Source organism: Triturus cristatus, chromosome 5_2 (genome assembly GCF_964204655.1).
Source record: "Triturus cristatus chromosome 5_2, aTriCri1.1, whole genome shotgun sequence".
NCBI lineage: Eukaryota > Metazoa > Chordata > Amphibia > Caudata > Salamandridae > Triturus > Triturus cristatus.
This window is the reverse complement of record NC_140588.1, coordinates 742,555,169-742,577,796: the sequence shown is the minus strand read 5'-3', so window position 1 is coordinate 742,577,796 and position 22,628 is coordinate 742,555,169. Positions and strand designations below refer to the sequence as shown.

Genomic DNA, 22,628 nt, shown 5'->3' with positions numbered 1-22,628 from the left:
AAGGTAGATACAGTTTGGAGGGCTAAAGTCTTGTCTTCATGACTTCAAATGGTTCTTTCGAGATCTCTGCCTCGCTGTCGAGTACTGTTAATATTCCGTTGTGCGTTGCTCAATGCTTGCATTGAGGAGCTGGGTTGTGTTAATTCTGGGGTAGAGTGCTGAGTTTCCATATCTTGCAGCTTCCAACGGTCTATAAATAGACGGAGGTCTTCTGGGTCATAGAAATCTTTGGAGATTTCATCTTTGGAGATGCGGTAGTGGGCAGGATCGAAAAGACCGTACTTAATGTCCATTTGGCGTAATTGATGTCTCAAAGAGAGGAATGCCTTGCGACGATCTTTAGTCTCGCTAGAAAAGTCAGCTGCAATGCGAATTTCATGCCCATCATATGTGAATGGACCATGAGTGAGTGCAGATATTAATAGCTGTCTGGTCTGCTCATGTATTAAAAAGCAAGCAATAAGAGGACGTGAGTATACTGTAGATTTTTTGCGTAGTGGACCAATGTGATTTGCATGCTGTATCTCAAGTGGAGGATAAAAACTAAATTTGGAGGAATATTTTGGAGGAATGTTCTAGCATTTGGACCTTCTATTTTTTACGAAAAACCAAACATTATCCCTCTTACTTCGATCTTCCAAATCAATCAGCTAACTACAAAGAAATAATAGCTCTTGGTCGCTGCTTTGTATCGATTCTAGGCGTGTCTCCATGACTGTTAACCTCTGGTCAAGCCCTTCTGTTTTTGCATGAAATCCTGCGATGTCTACTTGTATAGCTTTAGCTTCTGCTGCTAAAGAGTATATATTTGAATCCATTCCTGTCGACTGACAGCAGAAATTTATTGTAGTATGTGGTTCATAGGGTCGGATTCACGGAACTAACTTAAGACAAAATCCTAAACTTACTACCATTTACTCATTTTGGTATTCACCGAAAGCACTTACTCATTTTGGTATTCACAGAAAGCACTTACTCATCAATGAGTAAGTGCCTTCTGTGAATACCAAAATGAGTAAGTGCCTTCTATGAATACCAAAATGAGTAAGTGCCCTCTGTGAATACCAAAATGGTAGTAAGTTTAGGATTTTGTCTTAAGTTAGTTCTGTGAATCGGGCCCTATGGACCACATACTACATTTCTCCTTGCATGGTTGAGTTAATCTGTAGTGAGCCTTCTGCTGTAGAAGGAGTACTTTTTGCAGACATGTTTTGTGACTGTTTAAGTACATCCGCAAAAAGGAGTTGTTTAGAAGGATTACTTCCATGCTTGGCAGTAGACATTTTGACTGTTGTCTTTTAAAAGTCACAGGAAAATGTACCGAGTCTATGCAGATAAAAAACAAAGAGGTGACAGAATCACATATAATTCATTGCTTAAAATTATCAAACTCTCAATGGCTCAGTTCTACTTTGAATATTGTCCTTTTAATCTACTTGTCAGGCACCAGGGTACAATTCTGAAAATGTATAGATGGTATGACAAGTGTTTTGTGGTAGTTGACTTAGGAGAATTGAGGACGACTCTAGTGTCTCTTAAATTGAAGTGGCCGCTCAGACAATAATTGTGTGTGGAAACTGAAAAACCTCCTGAGCGTTTCAATAAAGTCGTTGAATTTGGGAGCTAAAATGTAAAATGGTGTAGTAGCTGTATAATTCAACCATAACACAAAACCTGTCATTCATTGATTCCAACCGGATCCGTGGGCTTTAGCAACAAGAGTAAAGTTTTAATTTAGTCACTTCACCAAAGGCTCAAGTCCGCCTGAGTGGAAGAAGACAGTGATTTTGGACGTCAGTCAGCAAAAGTGTGCTACTTCAAGTCTTCCAAGGCTGAGACAAAAAATATGTGTTGTCTCCTCAAAAGAAACACTCTGCCTTGCCCATCAAAGGATTAAAATGTCAGCTTAAAGAGCGGGCATAGCACTCACCCGCTTCAAAGCTGCTGATGCTGAGGCTTTTGCAATATTCAGGCTGTATGGAACCTGACAGAAAGCAACGCTGTCGTCGACCAACAACGTCATCCAGTGCACAGGCTGAACTGCGTCACAGAGAAGCCGGGGACTTGATTAGAAACAATGGAACGTTGAGTACGGGGACCTCCGGAACTCCAGAGTCGAGGCTGCAGGCATATTCTCAGGCCCAGCGTTACTGAGAGTGTGCAGCTCCCGTTGTTCACGAACCACGCCGCCGGCAATCCGAAAAAACAGCTCATCTGCTTCCTAGGTTCATCAGAACACCTGAGACGCCGAAATTATGCCTCGGGTCATGCATAAAGTGGCCGCCGTCTCCGTCTGAAGCGCCCCCTCACAGCGGAGCTTGCAAGTTAGGCGGCCATCTTCGTCCGTGACCAGACCATGCCCTCCCTCCATTGTTTTTTGAGAAAGGTGTTGCAGTGACAATGGTTCGCCATGAGTGGTGCTGGACTTAGTTGGACGAATTTACTACAGTTTTGGCTGTAGTAACTTTAGAAGTGCAGCCTGTGAGTAGCAATAGGCTTACTCTCTTGTGGATGGGTGTGTGTCCCTCCCAAACTCCTCTCTAACTATCCACTATTTACTCCTCCCCAAAACCCACCAATTTAGAAGTATGCATGCCCCCTTTTCTAGCCACTCCCCTAGACATTCCCACAATTACTATTAAGGGCCTCATCACGGTTCCAAATCCGACAGCCTCATTACAATGGAGGCTGTTGGTTTTGAAACTGGCCGGACATTCAGGCAACCTTTTGACGGGCTCAAGGAGCCCATCTACCAGTCGGAACGGGCACGTAATCCCTATGGATGGCGTTTTACGCCATCTAGATTACAAGGTTGGTTTCTGGCAGGGTTTCCATGCCCGGATTTCTTACATGGAAAGCCTGTTGGAGATCAACTTGGGGGCCCCTAGAAGGGCCCCCTTCAGCCAGCGGCCTCTGGTTGGGGGCCATAGGTACCCCTCCGTCATTCCCTGCACCATGTGTGCCACGGCGTTTCAGGGATGAAAAGAAACTCTCTTTTCTGTATGGGAGCTTGTGCTGCATTCGGTTTCTGACCTCAGCATCAGCTCCCATACAGTAAAGGGTTTTTGTGACCGCACCATGGGCCTCATTGCGATGTTGGTCAGAAATGCTCAGAACGGCATTCAGATTTTCCTAACCTGTGGCGGAACCCATGTTTCTGACCGACTCGGAAACATATCTCTGACCCACTGATTACAATAGAAGGTAACTTCGGTCTTTCCGACTCGGTTCTGACCGGCATTCGGAGTTGGTTGGAGTCGAATCGTACAGGTCTACGGACAGTGTATCTGACTGACGCATTGTGATGGCGGATTCAGACAGCCTTTCCGAATCGGTCTGTTCGACATGAAACGGCTGTTGGAAACTGACTTTGGGGGCCCGTAACAGGCCCCCCTTCACCCGGAGGCTTCCGGTTAGGATCCATGGGGGTACCTATGGGAACCCTCTTTACAACCATCCACAGTGTGGCAGGCACCATGGAGTGCCAATGACAGTGTGCAAGGCTTTCCTGAACCACCCCTTTTTCCAATGGGAGCCTGTGTTGTCGGTCGGAACACTGGCTGCCATTGAAGTCAATGAGAGTCCGACTGAACGTTGTTCGCAAACATTGTAATTAGTTGGTCGGACTCGCCAAACCCAAGTCGGTCAGAACCAATTCCGACAAAGAGGCAGTCTGAATGCTTTCCGACACACTTCGCAATGAAGCCACATGTGCGATCGCATCACAATTCAGCGTTTGGGACTGCCGACCGGATGTCGGTCGGACCCGTATCCACAAAGGCATCGAAATAAGGCCCTAAGTAGTAAACTTACATGTGTGAAGACCTCCCCATAGAAAAGATAGGAGAGGTGGAGGTGGGGATTCTGCATTAGTAGATTTGTGGACAGCATTTTATAGACCCTCCTCTTTTTTTGTCTTATAGGTTGTGCAACTCTCAGCACCTATACAAATTTAGACTGTGTCCTGGAAAACAAAAAAGCTTGGTGACTCATGAAAGTATGTAGTTGATAATGAACACACACCCATTTATGTAATTAGTTTTTGCATCGTTTACACAGATTTTTTGTTTTTTGGGGGCTAGATTTTCTGACATACTTGAACTCACTTTACTGAAAGGCTGACTAACCTCTCCTAGTTCATGTGCTCTGACCCCTAAAAGCTATAAAAATGAATGCCAACCCTCAATCAGCTAATTTGACTTTCAGATAAATTCACAGTACATTAGACAGGAAGCGCACCAGTAGAATAAACGTTCAATGTAATATCTCATCTTTAGTGCAGACTCACACACCTCCATGAGTGAGTCCAAAAACATGTCTATGTGATGGCCTTTATAAACCTGCACTGCTGTCTTGTGATGTTGCAGCAAGCACATGTCAAAGTAAAACTTTGTCGCATGTTGAAAGGCATACTTTTAACATTCACTAAGCAGTTCATCTTAAACATGAGTGTACCAAATATTTGGGCGTGGCATGCACTTGCTGTAACAAGATTCAGGCTGCTGTTCCTATTTAAGAATAAAAGCTAACTGACTGATGAAAAACAATGTTGGTGCAAATGTTCCATAGATGAAGTTGGTATAGGTTGATGAACTCCGTCTGAAATTTTGGCAGACCCCAATCTGGTACTTTCAGACTACCTCACCTATAATGTAGTAAAAAGTGTAAAATGTCTACCATCAAAGAAAAATGACATTTGGAAGCAAACTAGCTGCTAACAGATTTCTGTTGTACAATCAGGTATAGATTAATTAGTAGATATCCAACCACAGTGAACAGGTACTCTGTTGGAGCACCCTAAAGGGATAGCTGGAAATCTCAGAGTTGCATGTAGATTGTGAAATGGTCCCTGGAATGCAGCTTCCTTTTTTGGTGTCCAGTCTGACTTCTGTTAACCAAAGCTGTGCTCTGAGCCTAGAACCAACCTCGGCTGGGATTCCAACAGTTAGCATGGGAAGTTTTGGGATTATAATGTATCAGTTACTGGGTGGGAGCTCTGTACATTGACACTAGGGTAATGTTTGGAAAGTCCCAGAATAGTGTCATCTGCATTGGCAATTATTTTGGTTTATTTCTTAGTCTAATGTTAACTTGATCCTGCTTAAATCATTTCTGATTGCGCGAGAAGACATGTTTTGCTATAGTACTTTAGAAAGTCCTAGATTTTCTCATTAACTCTGAATTCCTGTTTTGACTGTGTGCTAAACTTATTTTTGCTGGCTTTTTAGCACTATTTTACTGATGACCAGTGCTTAAGTGCAAGTGCTCTGTGTCTAAAATGAAAAGACATGTGGTTTCTCCATGATTGCATAGTTGATTTACTGATAAGTCCGTACGAGAGTGCACTACATGTGTCCAGAGTCTGTAAATCAATTGCTACCAGTGGGCCTGCAGCACTGATTGTATGACCCACATGAGTAGCCTGCCAAACATGTATTAGGTCTGCCACTGCGGAGCCTGTGTGTGCAGATTAAACTGCCATCTTGACCTTAAAAATTTAACTATTTGTTTGGCATAAACCTTCCTTTTTATAACACATAGGTCCCCCCTAGAGTAGGCTCTGGACAGTCCATTACCAGTGTGCAGTGTACTTAAAAGATAGGACGTGTACTTTTCAGTTTTACATGTCCAGCTAGTAAAATACTTTAAAATGTGCATTTCACTCCTGGAAGGCCTATCTCTCCAATAGGTTAACATTGGAGCTGCCTTGCTACATTTTGCAAGTGTAACTTCCATTGGGGAACAGATAGAAAGAGTAAGGGGCCCATTAGGATGGCGGGCGGACTTTAGTCCGCCCGCCATTCTCGCAGTGCTGGGACCAGCCGCCAGATGTACGGCAGTCCCACACTGCCAATTAGGATGCCACCATGGCGGTCACATTCTGCATTTCCAACATTGCGGCGGGTGCTGCTGTAAGCAGTACCTGCCGCAATGGTGAAAAGGCATGTTGTGCATTACCATGCACAACGTGGCAGGCACTGCGTGGTGCCTGCCACCTTGTGCATGGCAATGTAGGGGGTTACCATAGGTACCCCCCAAGTGCAGCCCCAACCCCCTCATCCCCCTGGGGGCCCGCAACGGGCCCCCCAAAGTGAATCCCCGCCAGCCTTTCCATGGCGGCAACGCTGCCATGGAAAGGCCTTGATTCACACCCATCCTAATATGGATGGGGGTGCCTGCTAGGCACCGCCACCAAATTGAGGCCCAATTCCACCTGGCCGGCAATCAGAACAATACCCCTGTCATAATAATAGGGTTGGGGGTAAATCAGGTTGAGATGGCGGGCAGAACGCCACCGCTGGCCCGGCGGTGGCGATCCACCCCCCCATCATAATCACTCCTTAGGTTTGGTGTTTCTGAACTCGCAGTTTAAAAGCGCATCTTTAGTGAAGTTGATTTAGAAATTACAGGTCTGAAAGAGACACTTTTAGAAAGTTGGAATTTTCTTACTTCGATCATTCTGTGCCTACTGCCTGTCTTTGGAATACACTTCTGGGTTGGGTGACAGTTGGGCATTGTGCATTCCATCTAGACAGTCACACACAACAGGAGCTGAGGTGTGCCACTCACATCCTGATGCCCCATCCACGGGCTGATGGGCCTTCCTGAGCTAGAGTGAGGGAGAGGAGCTGACACTTGCACCTGAATAGAGCTGTGCCTGTCCCCACACAAAGGGTTGCAGTCCCCCTGTAGTGAGTCTGGAGCCATGGCAGGGAAAGGCAGGGTCTTGTGCACTACAAAGACCCTTCTTTGAAATCGCCCAACTTCAAAGGCTAAAATGGATATAAGTACTGGACCTCTGAGACCATCTGCTCAGAACACTCAACAGTCATGTCAATCTGGAGAGCCAACAGCTGTACCTGTAGTATTGGAGTTTGAGAAGTAGACGTTGGAAACCTACATGGTGTCCCAGCTCAAAGGTTTTTGCAGGGATTTCAAGTGTTCTTTTAAAGGGCTTACTGAAATAGAGGAGCTGTAAAGGGTGCTGGGGACCTGGCTGGTAGCTAGGGATGCAGCTGTGAACCCAAAGGAGAGGATGATATTGTGGATGATGAGGAGCAAAGTCTGCATCTGGGGTTGCTGGAGAACCCAAGTACGCCTGCGGGGAGGGAGGGCATTCTGAATGAAGATGAAGCCCCCTCCAGGGAAGGCATAAGTGTTTCCTCTAAAGACCTGACCCAAAAGGAGCTGGAGAACAGGTGGGAAGAAAGGAAGCTCAAGTTGGAGCTACAAAACTCAGAGTGGAAATGGAGGAATAGAAACTGGCTATGGAGAAGAAAACGATTTTAGCTCAGGAGCTGAGCTTGAGAGTGCTGGATTTGAAAGCCAAGAGGGCTGAGCCCAGCACAGATGATGACAGTATATCTTCATTGCCCTCTGAGAAAATAGTACACATACCCAAGGGTCCAGCAGTCCAACAGTCCTTGGTCCAGCCCACTGGTCCTCTCCTGCCACTCCTGGCACGGAACCATTTTGGTCTGGGTGCACTAGTCGTGGCATATGCTCGTAGAGTCTGCTCCCTACAACTTTTTTCAGGATCTTATAATCAGACCCCAGCATAGACAGTGGGAAGATAACTCCAGGGGGTTCTTACCGGGTTTCGGGAGGGACACTAACAAGGACTCCCAGATTGTGGGCAAGAGCCAGACTTCTGTTTGGTACAGCTCCAGTAAATTTAGAGCTAAGTGTTGCTCATACACCTTATAGAATTTGATTAAAACCCATACAACCCCAGAGTCTTATTGGTCACCCCGCCCCTGATAGCTCCTTGAATCGCCTGTAATGTGATTGGTATGTTGTGCTCTTCTCTATTCAATGGGTCAATTGTAGGTAATGTCATGGAGACATGGAAGTTTAGTATGGCATCCTGCTGATCAATGAAGGGAGGATCATATAGGGCTTGGTAATGAGCGGTGAATGCTTTATGTATATCTACCTGATTTGTGTCTACCTTCGCCAGGGTTATCCTGACCATCGGGATCGATGTGATTGGAGTAGCGCTCCATAAAAGCCATAAAAACATACTGCCATATTTATATCCCTCCACATGCCTTTTTGCCTGGTAGGCATGGGACTCAAGACAACATGACTGCTCGGTCACTTGGGCGTGCCTTCCCAGCACCTCTGTTAAGGCACCTTACCTCCATGATCAGACAGCGCTGCTGCCTCCAGCTCCACCAGGCACATCTCAATGTGCACCAAGTCCTTCTATAGGTCTGCCCTCACCCCCACAACTGCACGGATGCAATGACCTCTGAGTACAATTTTTAGTACATCTTAGTCTGAGTTTGGAAGTGGATGTGCCCCAATTTTTGGCCAGGTATTTAAGCAATGTCTCACCGGTTGTATCCCAAAATAACTGTTTCTCGAACATGGCAGATTGTAGGACCGGTGACTGCAATACTCCCCACTCAAAGGTTACTTGCAGCAGGTTGTGATCGGAAAAGGTCTTCGCTAAATACTCTGTGACGGCCAACAGCCTAGTTAGGAACTAATGTTGGAGCCACTGGTAGAGATGAGCAGCAGCCGTCACCACTGGGGAAGTTGGTTACGGCGGATGGGAACAATCCAGCTGTGGATCAATCACACAGTTGAAATCCCCTGTATGTGGGCGCATCTTTTGAGTGTAGTGGATAGACATGATAGGAACTACAGTTGCGCTAAATTGGGAGCAGATATACACCTCAACAGGACAGGTCTGACATGTAGTTGCCCCTCAACCAACACATAATGTCCCTCTGGGTCAATTTCAGTTGCCATATGCACAAAGGGTACTACCGGCCAGACCCAAACCCGTGCTCCTCGGGCAAATCTGGATTATGTGGTGGAAAAGCATTGTCCCCACCAGCGTTTTTGAAGGTGGACATTCTACCCTTCCTTAACATGGGTCTCCTGCAATAGTGCAATATGTGCTCCCCTCCTTTTCAGGTATTGTTGAACTGCGTGCCTCTTCCATGTGGTGACCATATCCCAGACATTCCACGTTATTATACTAAGATTTGCCATTTTTCTGCTACTATCAGAAGATGGACCTAAGTGAAAATGAAATGAAATGCCAGCATTTGTAAAGGACACAGCTACCTCCTGAGAGGTGTCCCGGTGCTGGGGGCCGTCTGGAAGATTAAGCGAGCTATTGCCCAGAGTCTCATGGTGCTGGGTTAGTCTGTCACCGGGGATCGAACCATGAGCCCCCGTGTTCTGAGTCAGCCGCCCTGGCCGCTGCACCACACCTCTTCCCAAGTGGGAACCTCAGACCACATGACCAAGTCCCCACAGCCGGACCCATGAAGTACATTCTGTGTAAAGAAGAGAATGGCACCCCCCATGACTCTGTAAATTGTAAAAGTAGAACCCCCAACTCCCATCCCAGGGTGACCCCAGAACACGTACTCAAACAATTAAAAAACGTTCCCATAAATGGGCCCTCCTGAATGTGCACTGACATGCATTGTTATCGCCTAGGAGCCAGACGAAGGGGGTAGCTAGGTTGTCTATAGCCAACTCCGCATCTGGGCCGACTGCAAGTTCTCTTGAACAGTGCTTGTCAGGGAGGCCTGTTGCTTCACAGTTGGTGACAAGTAAATAACAAAAAGTACTGCCTCCAGGGACAAGCTACCCAAGGCAAATCATGGTGACCTTTCACGATGTCCATCACAAGATTTCCTCCCCTGTTTGTGGCATCACATCTGGTAGAACGACTGAGGACATACTATTGGCGGAATGGGTAGATTCTATGTCAAAGATGCCTTCGTCTGGGGTGTGAGAAGGCGCTGAACACCGGTCTGCCCATAATGTGATTGCGGTCGTCAGTGCCTGAGCCTGCTCCTCCTTTGCCAGTTCTGGGGTAAGAGCCGCCTAGATCCCAGTTCCACCAGTGTTATAAGCCTTGCGACACAGGTCCTGCGCCACTCTTGGTGTAATCTGGGAAAAATGAACACACATTTTCATAATGCAGTGTTGCAATTGTCTGGGATGCCTGCAAGAGAGACTCCTTTTCCTTATACTTCATTATTCAGGCACCTACAGGCCTAGGGGGGCTCCCGCTTATGGTCATAGCGTTAGAACTCAGTGGGCTTGTTTCACTAGAAAGTGTGGGGACAGTTTACCTAAGGCCACCTGCGGTAGCAGCCAGGCTTCGAAGAATTTCACAGGATCTGTGTCTTGTGCCCCTTCTGGGAAGCCCACTATGCAGAGAATTTATTGGCTCAAACACCCTTCCGGGGCCTCCAACCTAGCTTCTAGCTCCTAGATCCTAGAGGTGAGTCAGTGAACCTGTTCCACCGGATCCTTCATGGTTGCGCGAATATCCACTATTGCGGATTAGGCATGAGTGATGCGATCTGCTAGTTTTCGTTGATCCTCCTGCAGTAGACCCATTTCGATCACCAGTGCATTGACTCTGGTGCGTTGTTCCTGCCTAGTATCTACAACGGCTTCTAGTATTTTGTCCATTTTAAGATCCGTGTGTGCCACTGATGATGTATCCGATACCAGGTCTTGTTCTGGGCAACCCATGATGGTGGTGCTCTGACGCCCCATCTCTGTGGCCCTGCTCCTCCTCTGTGCCCCATGACCAGTCACTGCATGGTGTCCAATATGGCACCTGGTCACGAGTCCATCTGCGACAGGGATTTCGAGACGATAGGGTGAAAAATTGTGATGGACCCATCAGGCCCCCAGTTCCACTACAGTCTAGCCAGTGGGGCGGCATAAGCAGGCCCGTAGAAGAAGGTGGCCCAGGCCCCAAAGGAGGAGCTAACTGGGCATGGTATGCCAATGTCTAGTGTACCTTTGCGATATAGATCCATGGGTCTACACTCTATATTGATCTTCACACCACCACCATTAGTGGACTCCTACTCAGGCCGCACCTCGAGTCTGGCAAGCTCCACAGAAGGACCCACCCATCCCTAATGCCATGCGGTATGGGGCACAAGCAGTCTCGATGCCACATCAATGAAGTCTCTCTTCTCCTTCCACTCCCTTAAGGATGAACTTCACTGGGCGTCAAGTACGGCCGGGTTCCAGGCTTTCCAATACAATGTCCACTGATGCAGGCTGGGGGTTTGAAGCCTGGGATATCCTCTGCATGCTAGCCTTTCACCCCAGCATGCTGGATGGGCCTTACAGGTCCCTCTCATCAGCCCCAATGGGCCGCAGTCACATATCTTCTTACAGATCTCAGGCGGGCACCTCAGGCTATCCAGGCCTCAGAGCGATCGCACAGGTCTGCCGGCTCCAGTCATCTCCGCTCCAGTAAACTACCCAAGGCAGATTAGATCAGGGCTGGCGTCTGCATATAAATGCAGAAGGAGGATGGGGAGGGTAATTAATAATTGCCTGTGGCTGCCAAGCCCCCTTCACCCATCAATACTCATGGCAGCCAGCAGACGGCCTTACCGCTCCCGAGCATCAGGTCTGCCACACCTGGTCCTCTGCTCTGGCTCAAATCTTGCTCACGGACAGCAGAACAGAGTGCAGGCAATCCTCCAGCATTTCCCCTCCAGCCAGTCGGCTTCAGAGGCATCCACCATTCGCCTCAGTCCATGCTGCCACCTGGGCCCCCCTCGCCATGGGCACAAGGGTGCACAGCAGGTTCCACAGGCCCAGAGAGGTCCAGCACGGCAGGTGACCTCCACACATTCGGAGGAGCACAGAGAAAGTTTCAATTGGTGCTGCACCGGTTTCTATACTTTGATACGGCCAAAGCCGGGGCTCCCCGGTTGCAGAACATGGTGGGTGAATGCGGATCTTGGGTCTCCCATCAGAGCGGCCGTAGAAACAGTCTGCCATCTTGCCCAGTTTACCACACCTGACAGGTCAGCGTTCTCAATGCTAGAAGAGCAATACCAGCTACTTGTCTTGCCTTTTGGGTTGAAGAACGCCCCTCCCTGCTACCTTCCAGATGTTGGTCAACCAGGTCCTGGCTGGGTTGGAAAATGTCAATGTTGCATACCTTGACGACATTACAGCTTTCAGCTCCAGTTGGGAGAGCCATTTGTACCACCTCCAGGAAGTGCTGAGGGAACTGCAGAGTGTAGGCCTCACTATCAAGGCTAGTAAGTACCAGATAGTGATGGGTTCTATGGTTTGCTTGAGACACCCAGTAGGGGCGGCAAGGTGCATCCCCTACAACCACTAATTGACTCCATTCTGGCTTTGACCTAGACAGAAGTGAGAGCCTTCTTAAAGCTCAATGGCTATTGCAGGAGATTCATCAAGGGATATGGCACCATTGCGCCCCCTTGACAGACTGACTTCCAAAAAGCAGCCATGTCAAGTAGTCTGGACAGAGGTGTGCCAGACCGATTTGACACCTTGAAGTAGCCCATGTACACGGCGCCCGTGCTCAAGGAACCTGACTCCTCCTAAGAATTTGTGGTGCAGACTGATGCCTCAGAGCATGGCGTGGGGCCTAGATCAACCTGTAGCCTTCTTTAGAAGGAGGTTACTTCCCAAGATAACAGAGGTGGAGCTCAATAGAAAGGAAAGCATTTGCTGTGAAGACGCTAATGCCCTGCTTGTTTGGGACTCACTTCCATGTTGAGACAGATCACTGGCCCCTCAGATGGTTAATGCAAATGAGGGGTGTGAATCCTAAACTGTTGAGATGATCCATCTCCGTCCACAGAATGAACTTTACAGCGCAACACCGTCCTGGAACAGAACATGCCAATGCTGATGGTCTATCCAGGTTCTCATGCCTTAGTGAAGTGAATTTCCAAGGGTTTGGGTAGTTCTCCCGACTTTCCACTTGAGAGGGCACATGTTAAACTTGCCATCTTTTGGTGTGGTTTCCCCACATCCTTTGATCTCTGACCTCCTGTTTTGACTGTGTGCTGAAGTTTGTTTTTACTGGCCGTGCTGAAGTGCATGTGCTCTGTATCTAAAATGTATTGGCATTTGGTTTCTCCATGATTGGCATATTTGATTTACTGATAAGTCCCAGGGCCTGTAAATTAAATGCTGCTAGTGAGCCTGCAGCACTGATTTTGCCACCAACATGGGTAGCCTGTCAAACATGTCTCAGGTCTGCCACTGCAGAGGTTGTGTGTACAGTTGAAACTATCATCTCGACCGGGCAAGTTAATCTATTTGTCAGGCCTAAACCCTCCTTTTTATTACACATAGATCACCTCTGGAGTAGGCCCTGGACCAGCCCATGGGCAGGCTGCACTGTGTTTAAAAGATAGGACAAGTAACTTTCAGTTTTACATGTCCTGGTAGTTAAATTCATATTTCACTACAGCAAGGCCTATGTCTCCCATAGGTTAACATTGAAGCTGCCTTGTAACATTTTTCATGTACCACTTTTGGTGTATCTGGACTCACAATTTAAAAACACATATTTTAGTGAAGTTGTTTTTTAAATTACAGGTCTGAAAGTGCCACTTTTAGAAAGTTGCAAAAACAACAATTGATGGACAGAATGCAGAACAATGTCATACATTCATCCCAGTACAGAGATCTGGGCCTATCGTTTTTTTTGTTGCTCACCATGCCATTCCAGTCTGATCCCAGCCATATGCAAATCAGTCTTGAACCTGTGCTAATGGGAACAGTCCAGCCCGAACTGTCAGGCCAGGTCCTCCCTGGACTGGAAATAAGCATCCTAGGACCGGTTTCAGGGTTTCACCCCATATCAGCCGGGATAGCTTGACTCCAGTTGCATGGAGAGCCCGGGACCCTCGCTTGGGCATACCCGTCCCACTCGGGTGACAAAAGTTTGCATTTCCTTACGTTGACCATTCTGTGCCTTCTGCCTGTCCTTGGAATACACATCTGGATTGGGTGACAGCTGGGCTTTGTACATTTCCTCCAGACGGTCACACCCAATTGGAGATGAGGTGTACTACTCACATCCCTATGACCCATCACTAGGCTGATGGGGCTTCCTGAGCTAGAGTGAGAGGGAGGAGCTGGCTTTTGCCCCTGAATAGGGCTGTTCTTGTCCCAACAAAATGGGTTGCATACCCCCTGCACCAAAGCCCTGGCATCCGCTCGCCGGTTGCTCGATGCAACAACCTAAACTTACAACACATCCTGACTTTGCGGACACAGCGCCTCCGCATCACTGCTGCTGCACGAGTATCGGACACAGCGAAGCACCACTCCGGTGCATTCCCGGCCTTGCACGGCTTTGTTCCAATGCATCGCCTACAGCCAAGCAGTCCAACATCAATGCATCAACGCGATGCACATCACTGTTGACATTGAATCATCAACGGCGTTTCCCGACTTCAGAAATGAGCAATTGCCTTCAACAGTGACGCATCCCCTCATTTGCTCAACACACCGTCCCTGAGCTTCGACGCATCCAAGGTACTGGCAGCGGGTCCGCATGACTAGAGTATCCGGCCTGCACTACATCGCGGTCAGACTGAACTTTTGGATTTGCCCCGGTCAAGTAGGACCAGATGGCTCCAGTTGGAATTATTAATTTCTAAGCACTGCATTTTGATTTAATCTTGCAAAATTCATAAATTAACTTGTGTATGTTGGGTAATTATCATTTTGTCTTGTTATACTCAGATAAATATTGGCTATTCTCTAGAGTGGTGTGGATTACTTTGGTGGTGTGTTCACTGTGGTACTGTGTGTGTCCACAAATACTTCACACAATGCCTCTTTAGATAAGCCTGTCTGCTTAGTGCCAAGCTACCAGAAGGTGAGCACGGGTAAACTTCTAGTGTGTACTACACTTACCCTGACAAAGATTGTGGTTTCTGCTTCGACAGGGTGCATATGTCTGCAACCAGAAACCCAATTTCTAACAGTTACAAATATTGTGTATGAATGTATACATTTTTCTGATCCAAGTTACTAATCAAGGATCTCACAGTAGTCATCCTATAGTGCATTTAGTATTAGTAAAGTGACTGATTCAACTGACAAAATAATTTATTATTTTTAACTCAGGTGGTATTAAAGGAGATCTTCTCATAGGAATTCTCAACATATCCACGGTTAACCCTTATATCGCAGCAAGCAAAACTTTTAAAGAAATCATCGCAACAACGTATTCTCAACGTCACGTCCAGCATCTACTGAAATGGCTGAAGAATGATCCTGGAGCACGTGATTACTCACCTTCTTTCAAATGCGCTTGTAAACTTGAAGGCAACAGGTAATATATAAGAATATAATTCTTTTGCTATCCTAGGTTTCAGTATAATAAGATGTCGTAATATGTTAAACTCTCATCTCTTGCCTTTCTAATCACCTCACACGTACCCATCGTGGTATTTAGAGGAAGCACTTGAGCTAATCTTCACTGCATTAAAAAGAATAGAGCGCACTACAGTTTTGGAAATCATTTGTTGCATAGCTGCGGACCATGACCCCAGATTTTACCTGCATTAAAATCATTATTTTCTTTTATTTATAACCTTTCCTTATTTTAAGCAAACATTTAATTTTTCCCTACCGAAATCTGCCCAGGCTTGAAAAGCCTTTGTAAAGTGAGTGTGCGTTTTTAATATTATTTTATGTACTTTACACAAGCCTACATACAGAAGTTTCATGCCAATTTTACGCGTCAATTAATTTGTTTAGGTAGAACTGCTTAGATGAGAACTAAGGTCAACAGCCTAGAAGGTAATTTGAATAGCCACTTATTTAGTAGCAATAGGTGTGCATATATTAAAGAAAGAGTACTGTGTGCATGATTTTAAAATATGGTTGTATTAGCATAGGGTCAGAAAATGAGTTCTGACCCGTTTAACCTCCTATTTGTTTGCTTTTTGGACTACCAACATTTTGGACCTCTACAATGAGTGAGTATCTCTAAAAGAGTTTCACTTACTGTAAGCTCTCTTAAAATGAATCATGAGCATTAGACGCCAGTGTATGACTTTTATGGTTTAAATCTTTTCATTGGTGTTATCAGCGACACTAGAAGGGTTAGGAAATGTAGTGTTACATCAGCTTTTTAGGGCCCATCTCTCAAGGGCACTATGCATTGCAATATGTCAACCCCAACTCCCCCAATCCCATCCCCCCCATCCCTGGATCTACTGACTGCTAAAGGAGGGAAAAGGGATACAAAAAGAAAAAAAACAGGAAGGGGCAGATTTACAAGGAATTGACGCATCTGCATAGAAGCAGCAGTTTCCTTGTGCCAGCTTCAAATATCCTTGCGCCACCATGGATGCGCTGTATTTATAATACAGTGCTCCATGGCGCAAGAATTAACAGATGCGTCAGAAAGTCTGATGCATCTGTTGGTCCTAAAGTCACGCATTGCTGAAGTTGTGTCGCAAGCACAACGCAACTCAAGCAATGTATTTTGAGGTCCATACTTACTGTACTGAGTCACTCCTTACTCCTGCTTCAAGCAGGCATATGGTTTTGATGCAGTGGCATCCTAAAAGTGGCGCAGCAAAATCTTGTAGATTTCACTGCGTCCTTTTACAAGGCCTTCATGCGTGGGCATGCCCACCCTGCATGCATTATATGACGCAGATATAATGTGACGCAGTGCTTTACAACGTGACACATCTTCCCAGATGTGTCACGTTGTAAATAGGATGCATTGTTTGCGCCACAGTTGTGTAAAAAAAGAGTGATGCAATGGCGGCGCAAGAAGGCGCAAGGGGCTTGTAAATCTGCCCTGAAGATCTTTGGGCTACCCGGTAAGGGGGCTTTCTTACGATGTGACCTCTAAGTAGGTGTCTGTGGGCTCTTCCACGGGCGTTGGTAAAGCTAGGTCTGGGTCCCTGACTGCTTGAGGAGCATTTCTTTAACAGTCCTGTCCCTCTTGCCTTTTCCCAAGGCCATATTGGGAGGCAGGAGGAGGCCTCCGCCCCACCCGCAAAAGTCAAAGTTGTAGTTCCCTGTATGCAAGATAAGCAGCAGTAGGCTTCCGGGTGTCAGGTCACGGTCCTTCACGAGTGTCAAAACCTTGGGTCTATAATGGGGAAAATCAGCCCGTTCGTGGTCGGGAGGCAACCCAGAGGGGGTGTCCCTGACCCCCTGCAGTGAGAGACAGGGCTACACGATGCTGTAGTCTCCAATAGAGAGAAGGGGCATGTGGTAGCGCGTGGGCCTGATACGCTAGGTGGGCAGTGAGGCCAGGGTCTGTCAAACCTCCACCACCAGGCGCGAGCGTAGGCCATGTCACAAGTGGACAAATGGGAACTGTTCACTCTCCCGGTTAGGCAGCGTGGGCCCCAGTCCGCACTTGCTGTAGAAGGTGTCCCGCTGTTCCTCCTGTATGGAGCTATTAGGGCCAGGGGGTCCCAGGCAATTGGGGGGGTCTCATGCAAAAGGTGAGGCAGCCACCACCCCTGCTCTCCTCACCTCGGTGTAATGATCAGTCCTTAGCAGGATGGGGCCAGACTGCCCCCATGGGCCTATGTGTCATCCCGCACTACTGCCTCTGACACCAACTGCTGTATTCAAGGGCGGGACTGGGAAGGGGCAGCGGAGGGCTCGGCAGCTCCCCCTGTTCTGATACTCCAACCTCAGGGCTCGTCTCTCTTGAAGCGCTGGTCCGCTGCTCCTCTCACCTCGAGCGGGTCAGCTTCGTTCCACCAGGGCCGGGAAAGGGAAAGTTTGGTTTCAACCTAGACCTCTGTGTAGGCCTTGAGGCTGTGCTGTTCTGGGAGTGCATATCTCGATCCGCCAAGAGGGGGGGTCAAGACTGCCTATACAGCCCAGCAGTGCTGCAGGCCTCAAGTTGACCCACCTCCAGGGGTACGCATCTCAAGGGCGATGCATGAGGATGTCAGCACTCGACAGCACTAGTCCCCAGCTCCACGGCTCTCCGGCTGCAGCCCCAGATTGGCTCGGAGGTTTGTCCGATGGAAGCCTAGTTGCCACGCAGGACTAGGTAGGCATCCGGTCCCTCGTGGCCCCCTTGGTGCGGGTCCGGTTTGGTGAAGTGGCAGAGTGGGGCAAAAGCGGTCACTGTCATCCTGGCGGGCCTCCAGGACCCAGGCTACCGCCCGTCTGGACCGCGCCCAGCTTTCGTGGTCTCGGTGCTGGCATAGGTGGCCGGAGGCGCTCTCATGGTGTGCCCCTCAACTCCAGGGGACACAGTGCTTAAACTGGTGGGTGCAACTCTGCGCTAAAAGAGCCTGTTGTCAGTGGGCCAAGCGGTGGGGAGCAGAGAGAGACGAAAGTGCGTCTCACCCATCCGCCATCTTGGTCACGCCCCCGTGTCTGACTTTAAAACACAGTCTGCTGCCACGCAGCAGGGGTAAGAGGTTCTGGGTTGGTTTTACAAGAACATGTGTGCAAACATGCTTACTACTGCTCCACTTTGCCTAATTGCTCTGCAGAGGTAGCCTGTCATAGAGGAGTCCCTTTGGGAATTGGAGGGGACTTAGCTAGACTCATTGATAATTGTGTGTCTTACTTTGTTATATCCTGTGGGGGAAACCTACACCACAGAACTGATTTGCTATAGTTAGACCTAGAGACTGGTTGGTGCACACATTCTATGGCCCTCAAGGATCCCAAGTGTAGATTTAATGTCAATTTAATCATAATTGTTTGAGACGCTTTTCTAATTAGATTCTGGCTTTGGATCACCCTACAGGGCCTAGTTAATTACTCAGATAGCCAGCTGTGGAGCAAAGGCCTTCCCTTGCAAGATGGCCATGTGACAATGAGTAGGACTGATGCTGGGAGAGGAAAGAGTGTGGAAAATATCTGCATGTGCTGATTCCTTTTTCACACTGCCCATGGCTTGGGAGGATTCATCAAACAAGAGCAAAAGTGGTCTGCCAGACCTCTGGAGCAAACAACAGAAGGGTCTCTCTCTAACAGGTTTGGAGGGAAGGTGCTGCGCAGTTGTGTCAGTTAGGAGATTGGTGTCATGTTCTTCAACAGCTCTTTCAGCAGTCCACTTAAGGACGCCATATGTTCAAGTTCCAAAATGTTTTAGAGGAAGGATGGGCCATAGGTTGATTGATAATGTGTCATCATCGAATTTAGCAGATATGCCTACCTTCTAGACCTGTCCACCCAAATTAAAAAACCTCTGCACATGGGTGAGAAGGGCGCAGACGGAAAAACGAACTTGACCCCATCTGGAGTGCTGGGACACTCTGGACGTGAACTAAATAGGGCTGTGTTGTCTTACGCATCAGGGGCAAGCGGCACCAGCCCCCTAGTACTCTTTGGGGGACAGTGAGGAGGTGAAGCTGCTTGAAAACCCGAAAAGAGAGGGTCTCCTCTGGAATGTCTAAAGACTGGCCCTATAAGTGGGTAACCCTCATAAGAGGGGTTCCCTGACTCCTGCAAACACACAGGAGCACTGCAAGTGACCAAGTGTGGCCGCAGGACTGGAAGAGTGCAGCAGTGAGGGTATTCTGCCTTGAGGACTGTGTTTTGTTACTAGAGGAGACCTTGGGCTGAGGAGAGCACTACAGTCTAATCGGAGGATAGATCCTTGACAAGAAGCTAAAGTCACACCCGAGCCCTTCCTCATTGAAGGGGGAGAACTGAAGAATACTAATACTAGAAATTTTGAAATATTTTGAGGTCAGGAGGCCTAAAGAAACCACTCCTGGTGACTCAAGTGAACTACGCTGCACTGAATTGCGCAAGTTATGCTAAGCCCCAGCCAGCGCCACTTGAACCCTTCCACCAGCAAATACTGCCCCAGCAGCCTTCATAGCCGTGCAATCTAGGGAGTCCTGTGGTGGGAAGGACAGTCATGACTTGCCTTTTGACCTTGGGTTTTGGCACTGCAAGGGAAAGAGCCGCTAATGGAACTTGAGGCCACCACAGGCGCTAAGGCCAAGGTAAGGCTGTTGCCCTAAATTGGGAAGTTGGAGCAGCAAGAAATGTTTATGGGCAGGAGGGGGTTATTTATTAACCAGTTACAAACCAATGGCTCCAGCCTGGTTTGCAGAAGCAGCATCACATTTTACAGAGAAGAGAGCACTGGCCACAGAGCTTGGGTCAGTCTGCAGCTGATTTACAGCCTGCCAGCGCCACTGTAGCCTTTCTACCAGCGCCCTCCAATAATGCCAGTGACTCCATATCCGTCCTCCACTTTCCTGAATGTTCCTGGCTGCCTTCTTAACCGTGCAATCTAGGGAGTCCTGTGGTGGGAGGGTCATTCTAGACTTGCCTTTTGACTGTGGGTTTTGGCACTGCAAGGGAAAGAGCGGCTAATGGGGCCTTGAGGTCACCACAAGAGCAAGGGCAATGTAAGGCTGTTGACCGACTTGCCCCTAAATGGGGAAGTTGGACACCAAGAACTGTTTACCGGCAGGAGGGGGGGGGGGTTATTTTCAATTTGGGTTTCATTTACTGATGGGTCAAGGAACAAATGCACCCACTGTGTTTGACATCAGCAGAGGTTCGAATTTCTGTGGTTCTACACAGCATTTCATCCTTCACATGTAATGAGTATCATTAAATGGTGTCATTTATCATCGCTAGAAGGCCAGAGAACTCTTTCTTGACACTGATTTGGTAGACCTCCATTGCACCGGATATCCCAAAGCAAAGATGTTTGTACCTCCTCAAACCACAAAGGTAGTAATATATCCTAGCTCCTTTTTGAGGTACAGTCAATGAAAGCCCGAAAGTGAACCCACTGAAGAAAACTAGTGTTAGCTAATGAACTCTGCTACCAGATTTTCCAGAGTAGGATAGGATAAGATAGGATAAAATGCATAGAGCACACTAATACCAGAAGGTCTCAAGGCGCTGGGCAGACGGGGGACAAGAAACAAGCACGTAGCCGCCCAGATGGATGAGAAAAGCCATGTTTTTAGGGATTTTCTGAAAGTCAGACGAGAATCCACGTTGGAAATAACGAACGGCAGTGACTTCCAAAGTAGGATTAATGTATTGCTCTTGAAGGACTGTAATTATTAGCAACGGCATGTCCATGCGTATGCTCACTTTTTATGGTTGCTTTGATTTGACATGTTGACAAAATGTTAATTGCTCCTAAGAAACTTTAAAAAAATGGTATGTTTTGCGATATGTAAAATTTAAGAAATTATTGAACTTTCATATGTTATGGTGTTTGAAAATAAATATCTTCGAGACAGATTTTGCTGCTTTTACCAATCTCATGCCAGTATTTCACATTACTTTTTACAAGAGTTATTCCCAAGTGATACATTCACGTGACCTATGGACAAGCCCTGTTGTTGTACCATTGGCATAATTTGACCTACTTTTCTTGAAAAATTCACAAATCCTACTGAAATGTGAAGGTCCAAATGGTTGTCTTTCCAAAGATACACGTGTTTGGCTTTCCTCACTGTTTTCCAGATCAATTATTGCCCTCTTTAAAGTTTTTCCCTCCCTCTTCTCTTTTAGATACACATTTCAGATAAGGCAGCTTAGGGGCAGAACAACCACCACAGTATAACCATTTATGAGTTTAAACCTAATACATCCAGGACAAGACAGGATATCCTGGCCAAAATCACGACAAGACAGCATCTGAATTCAGCAATCACAGTATTCTGCATCAGCATGCTCCTGATAAAACCTTTGTAACTATTACCTTTGTTACAAAAAAAGTTACTTCCCAGTCAAATTCCATTCCCTGCTCTTTCAAGGTGGGACATATTTGACCAAACTTGCTTTTCAGTTTGTGATTTGTAATTTTTATTTTACCATTACAATTCTAGAATTCCCAGGCCAGCATAAAAAAGGCTGATGGATACAGTATTGGACATGTTAGCCTTGGGGGGTGGCCTTCCCCCAAGACATACTGCTACCAGTGCAGGGAGGCAGGAAATTCCAGACATTTTTTGGGGGGGTCCATCACACAGCAAAAACACAGGAGGAAAAGGCAAAAATACAGGGGAAACCCTCACCAAGGATGCCAGGTCTAACACAACTTTAATGTTTTTCCCTCCTCCTTCTCTTTTAGACAAAAATTTCAGATAAGTCAACTTAGGGGAAGGATGACCATCCCAGTATACCCAGGACTTTAGGGCAGCAAGCGAGTGTCCTCCATCATTTACTCCAACAGCCTGACACAGATACTCAGTGAATATACCTTTTGCTCTCCTCCATCATAAATAGTGTCAGCAGAAGAGAAGTAACTCATCGTCAGCGGGTTATTAACTGGCCGCTGAGAGCACTTCTCTAGTCGAGAAATTTCCCACCCAAACCAATGGCTTTAAAGGTACCTCACTCAATGCCTCTCTGACTTCTAAGCATCTTTGCAGAATATAGCCTGCTGCTAAGTCCTACTGGAGAATTCTGACTTTCATTTTAAAGACTAAATCAGAAGGTAAAAACTACTTTGGCTGGAATGGACCTACATGGCATATTCCATCGCAGTCGACCTGAAATCCCGCCTCAGTCCTAGGACACACAAATAGTACTTTATATTGACGCTTTACTTTTTCTCTCTGCTTTTTCTCTTAAACCTTTTAAAATGCATATTATTGGTTTCCCTTTTGAGGATTTCACCATTCGGGTGTTATTTTGTTTTTTACATTCTCACCTATTTTTAGGATGAGCCTACAGCACATGCGCTGTCTGCAAGACCTACTGTTGTCTATAAAAGACTTTCCTCCCACCTTACTCCTGTCTCCTGCTCCTGACTGGTTCAGTCCAGTGTGGCTCTTATTTGCTGTATCCTAACTGGTTCAGACAGCGATACGCCTTTTCCGTTTTTCCTCACAGGAGCACCG

At 47.2% G+C, this 22,628-nt stretch overlaps 1 protein-coding gene across 1 annotated transcript in view; it reads left to right on the top strand.

Moving 5' to 3' along the window:
• The window catches only part of LOC146829209 (indolethylamine N-methyltransferase-like), a 243,661-nt gene that overhangs the window by 85,908 nt on the left and 135,125 nt on the right, over positions 1-22,628 (top strand). Inside the window, exon 2 of the mRNA XM_085606446.1 lies at positions 14,920-15,127. Coding sequence (XP_085462572.1) covers positions 14,920-15,127 — 208 coding nt within the window. The remainder of the gene's footprint in view (positions 1-14,919; positions 15,128-22,628) is intronic.